The sequence below is a fragment of the Aulonocara sp. 'chitande type north' Nkhata Bay genome, linkage group LG8 (assembly GCF_057382095.1).
Source record: "Aulonocara sp. 'chitande type north' Nkhata Bay isolate Kocher_YH1m ecotype deep benthic linkage group LG8, A_spYH_male_GT1.1, whole genome shotgun sequence".
In the NCBI taxonomy this organism is placed as follows: domain Eukaryota; kingdom Metazoa; phylum Chordata; class Actinopteri; order Cichliformes; family Cichlidae; genus Aulonocara; species Aulonocara sp. 'chitande type north' Nkhata Bay.
Window position 1 is genome coordinate 1,504,630 of NC_141351.1, and position 17,974 is coordinate 1,522,603.

General features: G+C 40.1%; 1 protein-coding gene across 1 annotated transcript in view; it reads left to right on the forward strand.

Moving 5' to 3' along the window:
- Window positions 1-17,974, forward strand: part of gas7b (growth arrest-specific 7b) — a 64,078-nt gene that overhangs the window by 18,595 nt on the left and 27,509 nt on the right. Inside the window, exons 2-4 of the mRNA XM_086304969.1 lie at window positions 8,376-8,493; window positions 15,397-15,474; window positions 16,846-16,934. Coding sequence (XP_086161095.1) covers window positions 8,376-8,493; window positions 15,397-15,474; window positions 16,846-16,934 — 285 coding nt within the window. The remainder of the gene's footprint in view (window positions 1-8,375; window positions 8,494-15,396; window positions 15,475-16,845; window positions 16,935-17,974) is intronic.

Below are 17,974 nucleotides of genomic sequence, written 5' to 3' on the forward strand. Positions count from 1 at the left end.
GTAGTGTTCTTGGAGCATAATTCCCCCTCTTTGCCCTTATTTTCTTTACTGGTGCATTTATGTGGATGTGGCGCTGGAATCTATACATTTTGCATAAGATTGATTGGATGATTCAGCAGTAAAATAGTGTTCAGTGACATTTTTTTGCAGCATTCAGTGTATCTATTAACTCCACTGTTCCATGTTTAATAAGATCCATTTGGTATTATCAACTGAAATCCCTGGATTGTCTTTGATTGCGCGAGGCTGTTTTCGGTGCTAAAACATTTGCAGTTGGATTAAAGAAAGAAAAGAAAAAAAAGGCAAATGTTCACGACAGAGCTGTGATTTTGCATGAACTCTCATGGGTTCATTGAAAATCAGAGCAGTCTATTACATTCTTACTTTCTGATTCACAAGATAAAGGGTACTTAAGGTTTAGATTAGAAGAGCAAGGATCTGTAACTGATGGTCTGACCCCCACAGAGTCACGACATCATGGAGTCAGTCTGGGGTTACGTGAAGAGTCAGAGGATACTCTCTTCTGATACTGTTTTGTTTATAGGCTTTCTACAAACTATTTGTTATATAATTGTTGAAAACATTTTACTTTTATTAGGGTAAAACCTTTACGTGGAGGTACTTGACATAAATCTGGGGACACTGAGCTGTGTAAAACTGTGTCAAGGGGCTTTTTTAAATAGATGACCCCTGGTTTTGGAGTGTAGGCTCATCAATTACAGCTTACATATGAAATATGAATACTTGAAATTATCTCTGTTTCTGGATTCATCCTGCTGAAAGCCAAACAGCTGCTCTGACAAAGCCTCCTCTCAGACATCCATGTGCTTCCACAGGGATCACTAGAGGTCAGCGATGCAAGATCAAAAAAACAAACTCTTTTTTTCACACATCCTGTCACGAATCGGGAGAGACTGAGTCACTCGGACATGTTTGATGACAGCTAAGCAGTAGTCCTGTCCAGTAATCTGTAGAAACTCTGGATCAGTAAGGCTGCGTGTCGGTCCTCCTCCACACAGCCAGTGTGTGGGTGACCAGCGTTTCTCAAACCATGTGATCCCAGCGAGTGACAGTTTCATCTGATGATTCGCCTTAGATGGACAGTCTGATGTCTGTGTTGTCAGGATGCTAACCTGCCGAAAGCTTACAGATGGATTTGTCACTCAGACTGTTGCTCAATGATGGAAACAGCTCACAATCTGAAAAGATCATGTCTGATGTCAGTGGAAGGTTATTCTGCATTTTCAAGTTGCTCAAGTCAGCAAACAATTTTGACATCTTAGGGATTTTTAAAATAGCATAGAAGTTGAAGTATACCTCATTTTCTCAAAAGTTAGATCATGAACAGAGTCTGAACTTCCTTTGAAATGTTTCTAGTATTCCCCTTAGTTCTCAGCTGAGACTGTTAAAGGGCGGAGGGTTAACTACCTAGTTTACTAGGCTGTTTTTCTCTTACTGACCTCAATGTGAGACAGCTATTTATTTAAAGGCATTTTCCAAGGGAATTTAACAAATTATTCTTGGTTTTCCAGGCAGGAAGCCAGTGTCCCTGAAATAGAGAGACCATGAGGTATTTTGTTTTCCATAATAAGAGATGCTGCCTGTGTTTGGGGATTTGTGGGAAATGTCTGTAATCGGGGGGAGAAAATGCTGGGATCTGTTTATGATAGCAGCGCGGAGCATTTCGTGGCTTCGTTTGGAAAAGATAAGATAAAAAATATCCAAATTTCAAAAAGTAAAATTTAACTGTTGTGGAAAATATGATTAAGGCTCCATAGTTCATTGTAAAACAGCCGTAATCACAATTTCAGCTTCCACTCTTTGTACATTTAAGCACATTAAACTTGTGTTATGCTTTAGATTTATGACGATAATTCAAACATTTCTACTCATATTTTATTAACAAAAAATTTAAGCCACTCAAGAACAGCACAAGTTGTAGACTAAGCTAAACTGCCCTTTTCTGTTGTATTGGTTTTATAATTACAGTCACACATTCAACAGACAAAACCTTCTTTTCTGAGACTTATAGTGACAAACCTTACTAATTGCTAACTAGTTGATAACTTTATCTGACAGCCACTTGGTGCTCGACAGACGGAGTGGAGTGGGTGTATTGGTTGTTTGGTTTGTTTTTCTGAACAAACACTTTCTTGTCCAAAAAGACTAGCTAAAGTTGCTACAGAGGTAGCAAAGAAAACCTTTTAGCTAGGAAAAAGAAATGCTCTAATAGCTGTATTAGCAAAAGACCTCAAACTCGTCAGACTATAGAGCAACTTCAGTTGGAATTCAGCGGCAAATATCGCAGTTTATCAACTAGAACTTCAACATCAATTTTAAAAAATGCAGCATCACTCTGTGGCTTTGAAGCCTTGATGGATGAAATGTGGACAAAGGCTACGTTCACACTGCAGGTCTTAATGCTCAATTTTTTTGATCAAATCCGATTTTTTTGTCTGCTTGTTCTCACTACAAATAAAATGTGACAGCAAACGCGCTCTAGTGTGAACCCTCAAAGCGTCCCGCATGCGCAAAAGAAGACGTCACACACAACGCGCTCTGTTCAGACCCAGAGCAAACAGTATTGTTTGACTGATGGCCCTTAATATAAAGACTTCGGACTTTACGTTTCCCAATTTTGCTTTAAGTTATAAAGTTATTTTGTTATTTACATATGGCCTAATAATGATCCTTATTGCTGTTTTAGAGAGGAGCGGTGCTTCAAAGGATAGCTGCAGATTTCTGTCAGAATCTGCAGATTATACAGTTCAAATAAAATGTTCACGTTTCTCCAAGTTGTCTTCCCAACAGTTTCACTGGAGGGCCAGGAAGCATTCACGATGTCTTCTCCGGCGCTGATAATTGGCGTCTGTCTTGTGTCAGTGACGTAAGAGACGGATTTAATTTGACGTGACCATTCAAACAGCAGTCGCTTTCTAAAACATCAGATATGTATCGGATTCAGTACCACATACAAAAGTGACCCAGGTCGGATTTGAAAAGATCGGATTTGTGCCGTTCACACTGTCATACCATGATCGGATATGTGTCGCATAGGCTCAAAAAAGTTGGATTTGATGCGCTTTCGTCTGCAGTGTGAACGTAGCCTTAGTGTAGTTGATAGTCCCAGTCTGTTGTAGCTGAAAGCTGTCAGATCAAATCACTGTAGTGTATGACATGTAAACATTTTTAGTCATCAAATCCAGTCGCTGCCAGTTTTATCAGTTGTGTGTTAGTCAAGGTAAATAAACAACTTTATCAGAAGTTGGCTTCATTTTACAAACTCTAGGATCTACAGACATCAACCGTATACTCACAGGTATGTTTGCAACTGATGCCGGTTTATACAAGAACACACAAGGTTGTCAGAATAGGATAATAGGTTGTCTAGAACTGGGATCCTCAGAGATACTGGTTTTTCAACTTTAGTTCGTAGCAGAAACTGATCAGACGCCTGCTTTTCGTTGAGTATGTTCTCTTCTTCTTCTTTCTTTCCCAGACGAATGTAGAGTTTATGCAGACTTCCCGAAAATGTGTAATGGTTATTTCTCAACTTTGAGATAAGTCATCTTGGAAGACCACGTGTGTTTGGTGTTTTGAACCTTTAGAAACTCATCTTGGTGTGTATCATATTGTGGGTCTGCAGAATGTGCTTGTGCATGTTTTCTACTATGGAGCTCAGATTATCAGATTTTCCTTTGTAAGTTGTATGCTCCGCCTGGACAGCCAAAGTCTTAAGACTTGTGTAAGTTGGTAAAAACTTGTTGTTCTGTTTAAGGTGTGTTCCAAGCTTAAGAAGAATACCATACCCCTCTGTGTATTTCCATGTTTTCTGTCCTCTATTGTGACTGTAAACAGTTGAAACGATAGCCTGGAAAAGATGAGACAGAATTCAAAAAAAGCAAACATGGTATTCATAACTTCAACCTGATAGTGACATTTTAATGAAACCACAATTCACTCGTTTAGATCATTGCTCAAACTAATATTTCTCTTATCTTCAAGATTCTCTAATGACATCTGAAATGACTAATACGCCTTCAATTAGAAGTTTATCTTTTAAACTGGGGTCTGCAGAGCCCGCAGAGTGCTGAAACGATTATAGTGGTTGCTCATCAGTCATCACAGGCCCTGATGAGTCCTTGCTTTCGCTACCAGGGGCAATTCTGGCAAGACATGAGTGTGGAGCCAAAGGCAGTCTGGGGCTTGGAAGGTTAACCATCTGGAATGGTGCATTATTTAAAGTTGCATATGCCTAGGCAAGCTGGCTCTCAGATTCTTAATATTTCCCACTGCCAAGGTGTTCCCATTCTCTCATTCACATCTGATTTTTATTTTTTTTCCACGACAGGGCTGTCAGATCGGTCACAAACTTCTGTCAGGAAGGAGAGTTTTAACTTGTGCTCTTGTGGCTCGGTCCAAACTTTGCTCGCTTGTGAAATTTGTTGATGTTTGAAGAGACTGAAATTTAATACAAGACTCAGAGACACTCTTTTTTTAAATTGTTGTGCTAAAAATGAACTAAAATGTCTTCGTGGCCAAGAGTTTTTGCATATTATGTGTCCTCAGCTCAAGCAGCCCACTCCCATCTGTCTTTGCCTGCTACTAAGAGCCATATCTGCTCAGCTCCGAGAACAACAATACTGGCCTAACATTTCACTGATAATGAGCATGTGACCTAACAACAGAAAGACGCCAACAGGAAAGCAGCCAGGAAATGCAGAGAAAACTCCAAGGGTGTTTTGTTAGTGTAGTACATGAGATCTGTTAACCTGGAAGATCATTTAGGCTTTGGAGATGTATCGATGGTATGTAAATGAAGTCCTCTGATAAAAACAGACCAGAATCTCGTTCCGATTGATGCTGTAAGGTCAAACTTGGAGGGCAAACATTCTGGATGTGAGTTTAATTTGCCCATTGTCCAGTGTTATTGTCGAGTGTTAATAATATACATATTACTGGGTTGCTAGATGAACTAGTTAAGTGCTGTCGTTGCTTATAGAAGTGTTTAAGTGTAATAATAAAGTTAAAAAAATGTCTACAGGTCATTCTAAAAAAATTGTTTGGGTCACTGTAGCTAAGGTTTACCTTTACAACAGCTGTATGAGGTTGATTTTTATAAAACTATAAATGTTATAAATGTAGAAAGTTTATATCAGTGATCCCCAACCCCCGGGCCACGGATCGTTGCCAGTACCGGGCCGGGAGAGTTGAGGCTTGGTGTCACGGTCTGCGGCGGGCGGACCGTGTGTGGGAGTGTGAGGTTCCAGGTGCAGACATAGACGAGGAGACAGTACTGAACTTGAAATGAAAAGCGAGCCTTTATTTGGGCTGAATAATGTGGCAAACAACAGAAAGCACTGAGGCAAAGCTAAACTAGAAGCTGAACTGGGAAAACTAAGAACTGACACTTAACTCAGACAGCAGGGAAGGCTAAGACAGGGTGACAACGATGCATATGACGGAGACAACTATGAACAGGACTCTGTGCTGGAACAACAAAGAACTGTGAAACATATACACGTAAGCAACGTGGACATGACCAGCACAGGGTCCTGAAACCTGGCGTAACATGGGGGAAGTTGAACAGACGACGCAGCGACGAACAAAACAAGACTGAGGACTTAAATACACACATGAGGTGATCAGGGGAAGTGGAGACACATGAGAACACAGCTGACAAGAAGGAAACATAATGACAATACAGGGGAGAGTAACACTAACTACAGTGAACAAAGAACACCATACTCTTTCAAAATAAAACAGGAAACACAGAGACCTAGACATGGAGATAGAACATGAACTTAACCTAACCAGAGACATGAAACATGACAGGTAGACACATGGACCAGGGAGAGATGACAAAAGGGACTAAGAAACCAAGGACTAAACTGCAAACTAGAAAATAACTAGATGCGTTAAACTACACATGTGGATACAAAAATATGCATTAGAACGTAAACCCTGGGCCTCATGGCCCAGTACTGTGACACTTGGGTGTGAAATTTATGGTTTTCAGGGTTTTTAACGGTTTTTATCGTTATTTTTTTATCGTTTTTATAGTTAACTTGGTTTCCCTGGGTCTTTTCCCGTGTGTTATGAATAAATCTTCTGTTTGTTTGGTACTGGTTTTATTTTGTTGTATTTATCTGTGACACCTTAAAGGTGAGTCTGTGAAAATATTGTCAGACATAAACTGGTCCGTAGCGTAAAAATGTTGGGGACCACTGGTTTATATTATTTGGGTTGTGGCCTCTTTGAATAGCATGTGGATGCCACCACAGATAGCTGTAGCTGCTAGCCGTCTATTAAGCTTTACCCTGGATGAGACGTCTTGACAGATGATGTGGTATTAAGGTTTTATGGAGCATTTCTAAAATAATTATCTGGCAAATGGCTTTTGTGATGTTAAACATGGTCACTTGATGCTCTAAAAACCAACACGGTAAATCCAGAAAGATTTCGATTCAGGATTCTTTTGAGTTCCATGTTTCTATCTGCTCATTTCTCTTCCCTGGATAAGTTATTAGGTCTCACCAGACAGGAACTTTCACTAAAACATGATTAACATCTAGACAGCCGGGCCCAAAGGCAGATTTACTGTGTCACAAAGACCAAATAACAACGCAACATGATAAGAGCCCTAAGCTGGCTCCTGCATTGCTGCTACGTCAGACATCGGGTCTTGCTTACACCCTTGGCTTGGTCTCGTCTTGTTTTCACAATTCTACTCTGAAACTGTGAAAACGAATTTGCAAAAGCACATGTTTGACTGAGAGATGTGTGAAGTAAATGAAGGCCGTCTTCCCTACGCAGGCACAACCGTACACTGTAGCACTAAGCTCTGCTGTAGCTGTATCTGTGGTTTGACTGTCATGTTGTCTTTTACACTCTTTCCATTTCTTTTTCAGTGCACAAACCACACTCTGTCACTGCTGCCACTGGAAATAGCTCTGATTTTCTTTTGTAGCATGCCGTTTATCCATCGTTACTTCTCTGCGACCACTTTTCATTTCTGTAAGAAATTACCAGACGATTTTTCAAAGACACATGAAGGACAAATATAAAAGTGACCACCGAGACCATCAAAGAGAAAACTTAGCTGAGATGCTGTCGGAGAGTGTGTAATTACACATAGTCGTAAGTCTCCCGAGGTTGACATGTGTTCATGCTCTCGAGCCCTGTGGGACCACAGAGGTCTGGGTTTTATCCTTCTTCCTTCCTTTCTATCCTTCTGCTTCTTTCACTGAGGGCAGCAGTTACATGTAATGGATTCATTCTCCAGGGACATTTTGGGCTTAAATAGTTACTGACTAGCAATTGATTACCCCTAAATGGGTAATGAGATGGTTTCCATTAAGAAATGTGTTGTCTGTCCTCATCCCAGGTGCCTCTAATGATAATGAAGTGCATTCCTGTTTCCTGGATTCCAAACTCGTACCCAGAGTGGCCTTTCAGGACAGTTAGTTTCACTCATTACTGGTTTCCCCAGTGCTTCCTGTTGTCATTCTCTCACATAACAACACTTGAACTGACCCAGAACCTACTAGTTTGTTTAGATGCAGAGAGCATGCTTTTTCACCATCTGAGTTTCACAGTGATTAATACTTAAAAATGCATCATTTGAAGACCAAGATCAGGACTTGTAAATGTCTAGCAAATACAATTGGTCTTATAGTTTAAAAGGCTAAGTAATGCCACCCTCCATGCCTAAATGCATAATGTTTCTCCTTCTCCTTAAGCATGATTATAAATTCAAGGGTTTAGAGTCAGTATTCAGAGATGGAGTTTACTGTGCGGTTTGTAAGTGCTCCAAATCTTTATCCTTCAAAGACATATCCATTTACCACCAGTGATTGGCTCAAATATCTTCGCAGTTTGTAAAATGAACCTCTTATGCCAGACTTTCTGTTGAGGAATAGAGCTGGAATTTCATTTGGCTCTCTCGGGTCTCCAGACAGCATCCCCACAAAGTGTTACAATAGTCTCAGCCCTTTGTTTTTCTGCTAATCAGTAGCAGATGTGCGCAGTTTGGCTACATGTTCTCTCTCTCGATCGTGTTCTTCAGCTGTCGGCTGTGTGTGCTCATGTGCTGACTCTGGAGCTCTGGAGCTTTCCGTCCAACCTCAGGGCCATGCCAGTTTCTTGTTTTCTGTGTAGCAGCGGCAGCAATTCCGCCTGCTCCGCTATGATGTCATCGATGGTTGCGAAATGCTTGAGGAAATGAGAACCTCATTGAACCCAGGCTGTACATGTCTTCTGCACCAGTAGTATAGCCTAATCTTTCTTTTAACTCTAAACGTTAGGTTAAGAAACAGTGAGTAAACTAAGACTCTTCATCATTATTGACATTTCTTACTTTTCTGTTTTGATAGAGGACAGCATCTCTGAGTCAGATTCCTGTTGAGGATCTCAAAGATCCCCTGCCTCCTCACTGGAAATGCTATATGTCTCCACAAGGGCGGCGATACTATGTCAACACCACAAACAACGGTAAGCGAAAATGTAATGTGGATTTTTTAGACGTGCTGTGAAAAGAAGCCGAAGCAGGAATATCACTAGCCTGGCTTTTTGTGGCTTGCTTTCCTATTCAAGCCTAAGGGCCCTCTTCAGTTTTTGTTTTCAGTCCCAGAGGTCACTGCTTAAATGGTAAATGGAGTGGTACTGATGTAATGCTTTTCTAGTTTATGTGAGCGCTCAAAGCTCTTTCTTACTACAAGCCTCATTCACCCATTCACACAGGCCTAAGCGCTTTTTAACCTAACACTTACACTGCAATGGATGTATTGGGGAAAGTCAGAGTTCATGTCTTCCCAAAGGATACTTTGACTTGCAGATGTGAGGTGCTATAATCTAATCACTGACCTTACGATTGGTAGACAACCAATTGTTTGCCTAAGACCAGATTTACTAAACAGAGCAAAATAGAAAATAAAATAGTTCTCATAGGTGTGGTTAGTTTTACAGGCGACTTATAAAAATTGAGCTGCTTTGTCCATTAAATTTAACATCAAACGCAAAGAATAAGTCAATTTTTTCAGCGATAAGTATTGACACAATTAACAGTAAATTGCATATCATAAATGTCAGTAAATCAGTTTGTGTGTTTGATCTTGTCATGAGGTTTCATTATTAGCTTTAGCACGCTATGGAGTCAAGCCTAGCAGTTTCGCTGTGTTTCATTCCACATTAGCTAAAAAAATCAGCAGATGCAGCTTTGAAAGGGTGGTGACCTTCCAAAACAGAGAAATGGAGACCTGAGTGAAGTAGTTTTTAGCTGTTATTACTTATTATTATAAGCTTCAGAATCTAGCTAGCTGGTGCCCCCTGCCTACATGCTAAGCTAGGCTAATCACCTCCTGACTTGAGAACCATACTTGGCACAGTGTTGCCAGGACCAAACACACTACCATTTGATCAAAACTCTTTACTTCTGAGTTATATTCTGAAACCACATTCAAAAGGCATCACACCAGAACATTTATAACACTGTGCCTTTCCTCCTCTAGAAAAAAGTGCCAACCACACACTTCCTTCCAGTTACACAGTGAACGTCAAACTGTGCCAAAGCTTCAGTTTTCACTTTGTATACTACACATGATAGTTAATATTAAAAGTATGCTGAATTAGCTATTAGCAGTTTCCGTTTGGAATTTACCCCTGAATGTAGTTACAGCTATAACCAGGCGTTCTGATACTAGTTACCCTTAAGGGCAAGTTCTGTAGTTACAATAATCATCACCTTTTGGTTGTCAGTGTGTAAATGTAATGGAGCTATAACTCAGAGAAGTATTGGTATTTTTTGCAAAACCCACTAAATCAGTTTACTGAGAAAGTAAAACAGGTTCACCTGGGTTTATTAGTTGGTTTATTTCTGCAGATTTATTTCTTCAGCTGCCATTATTAATTTTTGCACTCTGACGCTTGTGCTGTCTGTTGGGGTTTCTTTGTTAATACATGTCTCTAAAAGACATGCTTATAAACATTCATTTCCCATTTGCCACATTGAAGTAAAAGATTTCCTGCTTTGCTCTCAGACCGCTCTTTGAATTCTCAATAATATGTTTTCTTTCATGAAACAGAAAGCTAGCAGAGCTCTGTTTTGATCTTTAAAATGATACCTGCGTGATTTCATGTGACTGTAATCCGGCTGAATGTTCACTCAGTGTCTGTTGTAGTCATGGTACCAGAGAGAGACGCCGTCCATCAGGGCCTGTAAGGACAGACCCTGCTGATAGTGCCTTGTTTCTGTCAACACAATCACCTCTCAGTGTCTCCCTGATTAGACACACACACTGACACACTGGCACAGAGACAGCTTAATACTATCCCAGAGTGAAGTCACTATAAAACTTGACTGATGATACTAATATCTTACAACTCTTGTGTGCCTTTGGGTTAAATAATACAGGTAAGAGTGGTTTATACATGCAACTGTCACACAAGCAGCATGACGACATTACATTCACATTTACATTCTACAGCAGTGCGCAAACTTGTGTAAACCATGCATACATTTAGTCTTACTAGCATCCTTTACCTTCAGGTGAAAACCAACAAAATCAAGAAGTCAGTAAATGAAAACAATCCTCATTTCCTCCTACTGAGCCAAAATAAAAACAAATTATATTCAGTACATTTTTCTGTCACTCAACTTCAAGACAGTTTGGCAGGGGCTCTCGTTTCCTGCGCTGCGTTCAGACAGAGAGCTGGCTCTCAGGCGTGGAGATTGGACCAAACGCTCACTTTTCAGTGTGAATTCCTACCAGAACACATAACCACGTGTCAGTAATAAGACCTGACAGAACAGTTAGAAACATTATTCATACTTGGCCTTGTGTTGTGAATCAGCTTGTTGTACTGGTTTCACATGTGCACCTATCTCCTTCATATAACTGGGATTGTGGCCTAGCAGTCACTGATGACCCTCACATCAAACCTGCTCACAGCATGCTCGCCTCTGATCACGGCTGCGGCGGTCAAGTTGCGGTCATTAGCACGGATCTAAACTTAGCTGAGGTCTCCACCCAGGCACGAGCCAAGGGTTTCTCCTTCTGCTCCTTTAGGATTTAATGAGGTGCTTAAGTGCTGCTGTCTTAAAAGTTGGACCCAACTCGCACTCTCACTGGATAAGACTGTTGTTGAATAGTAAAAACATCTATTTCTCCCTTTCACATTATTCCACTGAGAAGTCAGCAGATCTTACTTGTTTTTATGCGTTTGGTGCTATAAAAGGAGTCCCACAATATTTCCTATGAGAAAAAAAATGATTAATTTTTCATAACTTTTTTTGTTGTTATTTTTTTCACACATCAGCAGCATCTGTATCCTGGCTCATAAAAAAAGCAATATTGTTGCTATGGTGTTGTGAAACTGGCCTCACAGGGCACGGGAAAAACCTGCAGGACTTATTTTCTGAGTCTTAGCTGCACGATGACTAAAAGCTTAGAGAACGCTCGGTCCTGACGCACGCACACAACCGCTGTACTACAGGTCTTGTGGTTTTTTTCTCTTCACTACCACAGCAGCTGTTTCCAAACAAACACATTTGATACAATTTTTAGGTATTTATAGCAACTCTGCTATTTTCTTTGGACTTCCCTTTGGTTACGCTAAAGTTCAGCGAGATTAGATTGTATATGTGTGTGTACGTGTGTGTATGTGTGCACGCGTGCGTGTGCATTTGTGTTTCTGTGTCACCATGGTAACAGCAGAGTGCGTGGGTGAGGGCTGCATGTCCTTGTGTTGGAGATTGTTTTTTTTTTTTTCTAGGTTTTCCTTCCTGTGTTGCTGGGTGCAGCAGAGCCGCGGTGCTGGCTGTTGCAGCTTGTACCCGTCTCCTCAGAATCTCCACTCATCCCAGTGAACCAGTGGGCTGCTGGATAAACATACTAAACCAAAGTCATTCCAGCCAGAGCACACATGCTGTAGATACAGATTCAGTCCCAGGATTTTTAAGGCCGAATTGTAAAAGCAATTAAATCTGCCCTGTTACAGCATACCCTGTTTTGTGAAAACATGCAACATTAAATGTGTATAAGTTACTTTTCAAATACAGTAAACTACTAAAATTCAGCTCAACATTCAGTTAACAACATATTTGATTCACTTTTTCCATGAGATTAAGTGAACATGACTAATAAGTAGTTAAATGATATAAATAAGAGCCTAAAAGTCTTATCAAGGTGGCTACTGGCACGACTGCTTCTAAAGGACTTTACTTGAATCTGACAAAAATGACTTTACAATGTTATAAGTTCACATAAGGTACACAGACAGTGTACAGTATTTATGTTTAGTGTTTTTGATTGTTTTCCCCATATTTTTCTGCATGTTAGGAAAAGCACATGTCAGTGCGTCTACAATCTGGAGATAACACAGTGAGTGAACGGGCTGCTTGGACTGATAAAAACCAGATACAGGAGGTAGCTAATCCATCAGGGACCTGTGTCATATGGTTATGAATAAAATATAGCATCAGTGTCAAAGCTAACTAGGCCATTCTCCTTCTCCCTGTTTCGAATCAGGGATCTCTCTCGGTGTGGCGTCGTGGACAATAAGCTGTCGGCGTGTTGCTATCGGACCTGCTGTCGACTAGTTTCATTCATTCATTTTTACTTTTAAGCATCGCTGTCTTCCGTTGTCAGTCACACTGTGCAAAATGAAAATCCGAGACGTTTGCTCTATCCGAAAAGAAATGAATGCTTTTATGATCCATAAATGAGCCCGTGCTGATGCAGCTTGGATCATTAGATGACTTCATTCTGTCATTGATTTCATGAATCTGCTTCATTAAGACCCACGTGAAACCTGAAAAGGGCGGATAGAAAAGCGAGTAAACTGCACTCTTTGGTCTCTGTTCTGTAATCCAGGCTGTCAAAGTAATTTAGGATGATTGACAGCTTTTTAGACTTCATCTCCTCTGTGACAAGGCAGGCTGATGAAAATCACTCCTGCTGCTGCATATGTATCACTGTATCTGTATGAACGAATGCAGCAAATGTTAAGACTGATGTGTGTAAAAAAAACAAAAACAAAACAACAACAAAAAAAAACAGGTTCATGGAAATGATCAGAGCCAGTTGCCTGGAAACTCAATCTGTCCCTCTCTGGGATTGAACATATAGTAAATATGTGGGCTTTCGCACCTTTTAATACAAATAAAAGTGCTATTTGGTTGGAAAAAATATTTACGGGCAATTCATGCTGAAAATGATTGTGATAGCCTTCGTTAATTTGTAAATCTAGTTTAAATCTGACTAAGAGGGATTTATGAAATTGTATTTTTAATGATGTTTTGAATGCTATTCCTCTGGCAATACATAGAATGACAATAACAAGCAATTTCCCTCTGCTAAGAAGGTTATACAATAATTTTCTGCTTTAATATCCCATTTTTCTTACTGTATCGATTTGTTTGTGACAGCCTAACAGAGAGGAATTGATACATTTATGGCCAGCGAGTGCCAGCGAGTGCCGGCTCTGCCCCGATGTTGTACATCAAACATGAAGGCACAGCCTCTCTCCATAAGCTCGCTGCCAGTTATCCCCTCCATGCGTGTCATTTGAGCTGATGGGCTTGGCTCAGTTGTCTCCTCTGCTGAGCAGCGCCAAATAGAGCAGGGCCGGCCTAAAAGACCCGAATGAAATGAGAGCTCTTTACATGTTTGTGCCTATTCTCTCTGTGATCATAGAAAATGGCTAATTGAGCCCAGCACTGTGGTCAGAATGGACATAAGGGAGTTCAAATGAAAGGGGTATCTTCTAGGATCTGCATTGGACTTGCTTTTACAATCTTCAATTGCCAGCAACTTTTCCAGCAGGAATGAAACGGGGATAGATGTTGGGAAAGTATCATCAGTACCTCTGAGAAGCTTCATTAATACTTTTTTTTGCTTGGTTCAAAGCTTGAACCTTTTGTACAGGTACAGTTCAACCAGGAAAAGAGAACAGGTGGTTGATAAAAGACGTGTATATATATATATTTTTGTAGCAGCCAGAACAGATGTCATTAAAAAATAAAGGCTGGGTAGACCTTCAACTTCCACATGACTTCAAGTGGGAGTTCTTGCATTTCAGTTGGCCTGTGACACGTCTATAGCTCAAGTAAAGTTTACTCTGTGATGTTTCCATTATTAAGTGTATAGTACTTTTTCTAACTCTGCGATGCAAAAAATAACTAAACTTTCACCACTGGAAAGAGGACAGCGTTTCCTCAGTGGGTGTGTTGAAACACATTCTTGTGTTTGCTAGCTTTTGATATTTCTAATTTTCCAGAAAAACATGCTAGAACTGACAAAAGGCAAATATTTTATATTAATATGGCATACTATATTTCTACATATTTGTGTCTGCATGAACAGAGACAGTGGCTTAAATCTCTATAGTAAAATCTTGATATTTGGCAAACATCCTTCCACTTTGACTGCATTTGAGCTGGAAGCATCGCCGATAGAAACACTGTCCCTGTCCTTCCAGTGTGGTAAATGTTCATCTTGTCCAGTGCAACAGGTTGATCCAGGAGGTTTTGATGGAACGAGGTTTCTGTACAGCTGTAGCTGCCACGCAGCAGTCTCTGATTTTCTGTTGCTAAGTGATCCTGACTCTTAGAGGAATATGAATCAAACAGACTTCACTCTTGTCCAGTTTTTCTGGGTGTGATGAGAGGCAGAGCAGGTCAGAAGGTTGTTAGTTTGATCCTCGGTTCTTCCAGTCGGCATGTCTTAAATTTCTTTGGGCAAGATGCTGAACCCCATGTTGCCCTGACGTATCCGTCCAAAGAATCAAAGACGTATCCTTTCAGTTCTATTCTGAGCCTTCAAGACTCAGAATAAAAGAGGCGCATGAAGGTGAAGTCCATTTGAATACTGACAAAATAATGTCAGTAGTCAAAAAGTTATTAGTCTGACCTACAGACCTAGACCTATCTAGCTACATCTTAGCTACTAAAACAGTGACAGTTACATTTAACACATTTGCAAATGTTGTGGTCAAAATAGAAATTGACACACATTATCTCTTTGATTATAACAGGTCCTAGAACACTTGCACTGTTCCTGTGTTGTCAACAATGACTCTTTTTTTTTTTTTTACTACTCGAGAATCAAAAGAGGCCTCACGTTAAAAATACGAACACTATAAATCAAAATTATAGCTGATACACGATGTAGAAGTGAAACAGAATAGATGCCCTCTGACTGCGGTCGAGATGTGGCTTTTTTTGAGTTTAACTGCTGACTACAACAAGAGCTAAGTTCCATCTGTGAATCACTTCTTCTTATGGTTTCCAAAGTTGTTTCCAAAGTTGTCAACAGAATAACAAAAGAATGTAGCAACTGGTGTTACTTTGTTAATGTCATTGTGTTCTTTTCTTCCCCTTCTCCCAAACACCAACAGAGACAACATGGGAGAGACCGTCGAGTGCACCGGGGACGCCAAAGAACTCCTTCCGACACAAGAACTCTCTGCCAGCAGGTACTGAATATTTATTTCTCCAACTCAGCCTCTTTTACTTCAACTTCCTCAAGTTATAATGCCACAGGGCTGTGAATTCTCTGAAGATTCCACAATGGCACAAAGCACCCACTCACATACACACCACACACAGTCACTTCCTGTAACTAACTTAATCTGGAGCCTCAACTAAAGAATTAAGGCCTGCAGTGTCCCTCTTTTGGCTCTGCTCCTAAAAGAAGACAGAAGGAAAGAAAGAAGCAGTAAGGTTTGTAAGTGGTAAAATACAGGAAGCGGGCTATGTTCATTCACTTTGGTTAGAAATTACTTTTCTTTTCTTGCCTTGTTAAATAAAAGAATGGAGAAAAGGTTGGCCATGTTGACTGTGTGAGTTACATTAGTGTTTAGTAAGTGGACGTTCGCTGATTCTTAGTAAAAGCCATTTAACGTCTCTTTTCAGTGGTTGGAATTGTTTGGATTGTGGTTGTTGTTGTTTTCACAGGCAATCCTGCATTTTCAAATGCACTATGACCAAGATTTTCAAAATAGGTGTAATTTTTTATTCAACATGATCCAAAATGAGCAACTGACCACATAAAATATTTACCGAGGTCAAAACAGAGAATAGTTTTCTCATATCTGCTGGCCTTCAGGTAAAATCCAGGTTTAAGACACTTCGATATTGGCTTCGTTCTTCTGACCCAGAAGCTACGTCCATGTTTTTCTTTAGGTTCTTAAACCAAATGATCAATTAAAATTTGTTAAGCTGTAAACATTCATACTATTAGAAAATCTGTTAGGTTAGCATAAATTGACATTTCCTGTAAATTGCATTTTAAACTAAATGAATACTTTTTAGATTTTCTTATGTATGAAAAAAATAAATAAGTCAACACACTAATGGATCATTAACAATAAAGCACAACTATTTTCTTTTTATCTAACAACATGAACAACGTTTAGCTGTAGGCTAAAATTGTTAGCTAATTAGCTGCTATAGCAGTATCCTCTTTCTGGCTAGCCACTGATCCATTGGCTTTGTTATTCTAAATCTCTATCTGAAAATATGTCAATTCAGTGATTTACTGTAAAACTGAGATTTTTACATATATAAACCTTTAAGACATTCCCATGTAACCTGGTGGTGGATTTACCTATACCACAAGCTAGTGTAATGTAGCTAACTGATTATGTGTGTTTGTTCCATTAAAGGCATTTTCAGACCACAAAGCAGAAATAAGTTCAGTTCAGTTGTGGTTTGGTTCAGCTCTTAAAGAGGAGGAGCAAACTCCCTTATGATAAGAATAAGTTTACATCTTATCCATAGAATCCTGAATGTCTTTCTTTCTGCCTGTCTTTATCTGTCCTGGTGTCTCTCATTTGTTTTTCCAGTGAATGGATTTCACTCAGGTGGTAGTCCCTTGCATCATGTGGAGCACTCACACAACAGTCTGGTTAGGAAGAGCAATACAGAGCCCCAGGTAAAGCTGTCTGATTTTATTATTTTTAGTCCTTGACTATATCACTGAAAGCATAGATGCAAAAGATGTGGATATTCAGCTGTCAAGGCTTGCTTGTTTGCTCCTTTCGAAGAAAGTCTGTCGCTGTTTTTTAAAGTTTTACTATCCCAAAGACTCAAAAGCGATGTGAGTCCCCCAAATTTAGCACAAAAGTTGTGAAATGTCACATGGAGTGAAATTAACTAAAATTAGTGGTGTTGGTGTCTTTCCAAGGTTTGAGAAAACTTGTCTCACTGCTGTTTCTTCGTGCTCTAAATCATCTTCCACCCTGCCAGGTTTTTCACAGGCATGACATTTAAACAGTCTGTTTGTCCTGCTGTATGCTCCCCGCCACATGTAGATAACTGCTTATTTTAAGAACAAGCGTACTATGACTCAGTTTTGTCTCATAGTGTATCAGTTTAGGACACATGAGGACAAGAAGTTGAGGTTAGAGCTCCACAGGTGCAGTACAACTAACCAAAGTACTTGGTAATGGCATTGGAGTGCAGAAGAGATAAATAACCCCTGTGAGGGTGGGACGAGGCTGTTTAGACGCTTTGATTAAGACTTAAAACAATTTCCCAGTAAACTGGTGCGGCTCTATCAGGACGTTATTGTGGATATAATAATAAATGACCCTGCTTCTGCTTCTCTGTTGCAAAATCATTGCTTTAGGTTAGTTTGTCTGCCAACACAACTCGATCCATATCCAGTGTTTAGAAACAATTAAAGATGTAATGATGTACAGCTATACTGATGATGCATGATGTCATGATCAGACCACCTCTCTCTTTCTCCGCTCGGTATTAATGGAGCAGCTGATGGCAGTTTGAGCACATTAATCCCTCCTACAGTATCTGCTCCCCTGATCATAATTAACCAGGCACTCAGGGTGCAGTTATACAGGATCCACCCACCAGTTTTTCACTCGCTGTCACCTCACTTCTCTCCTTTTCTGCATCGCAGACTCGTGTACACAAACCCGCTCATTCAAAAACTGCAAACACGCACATGATGCT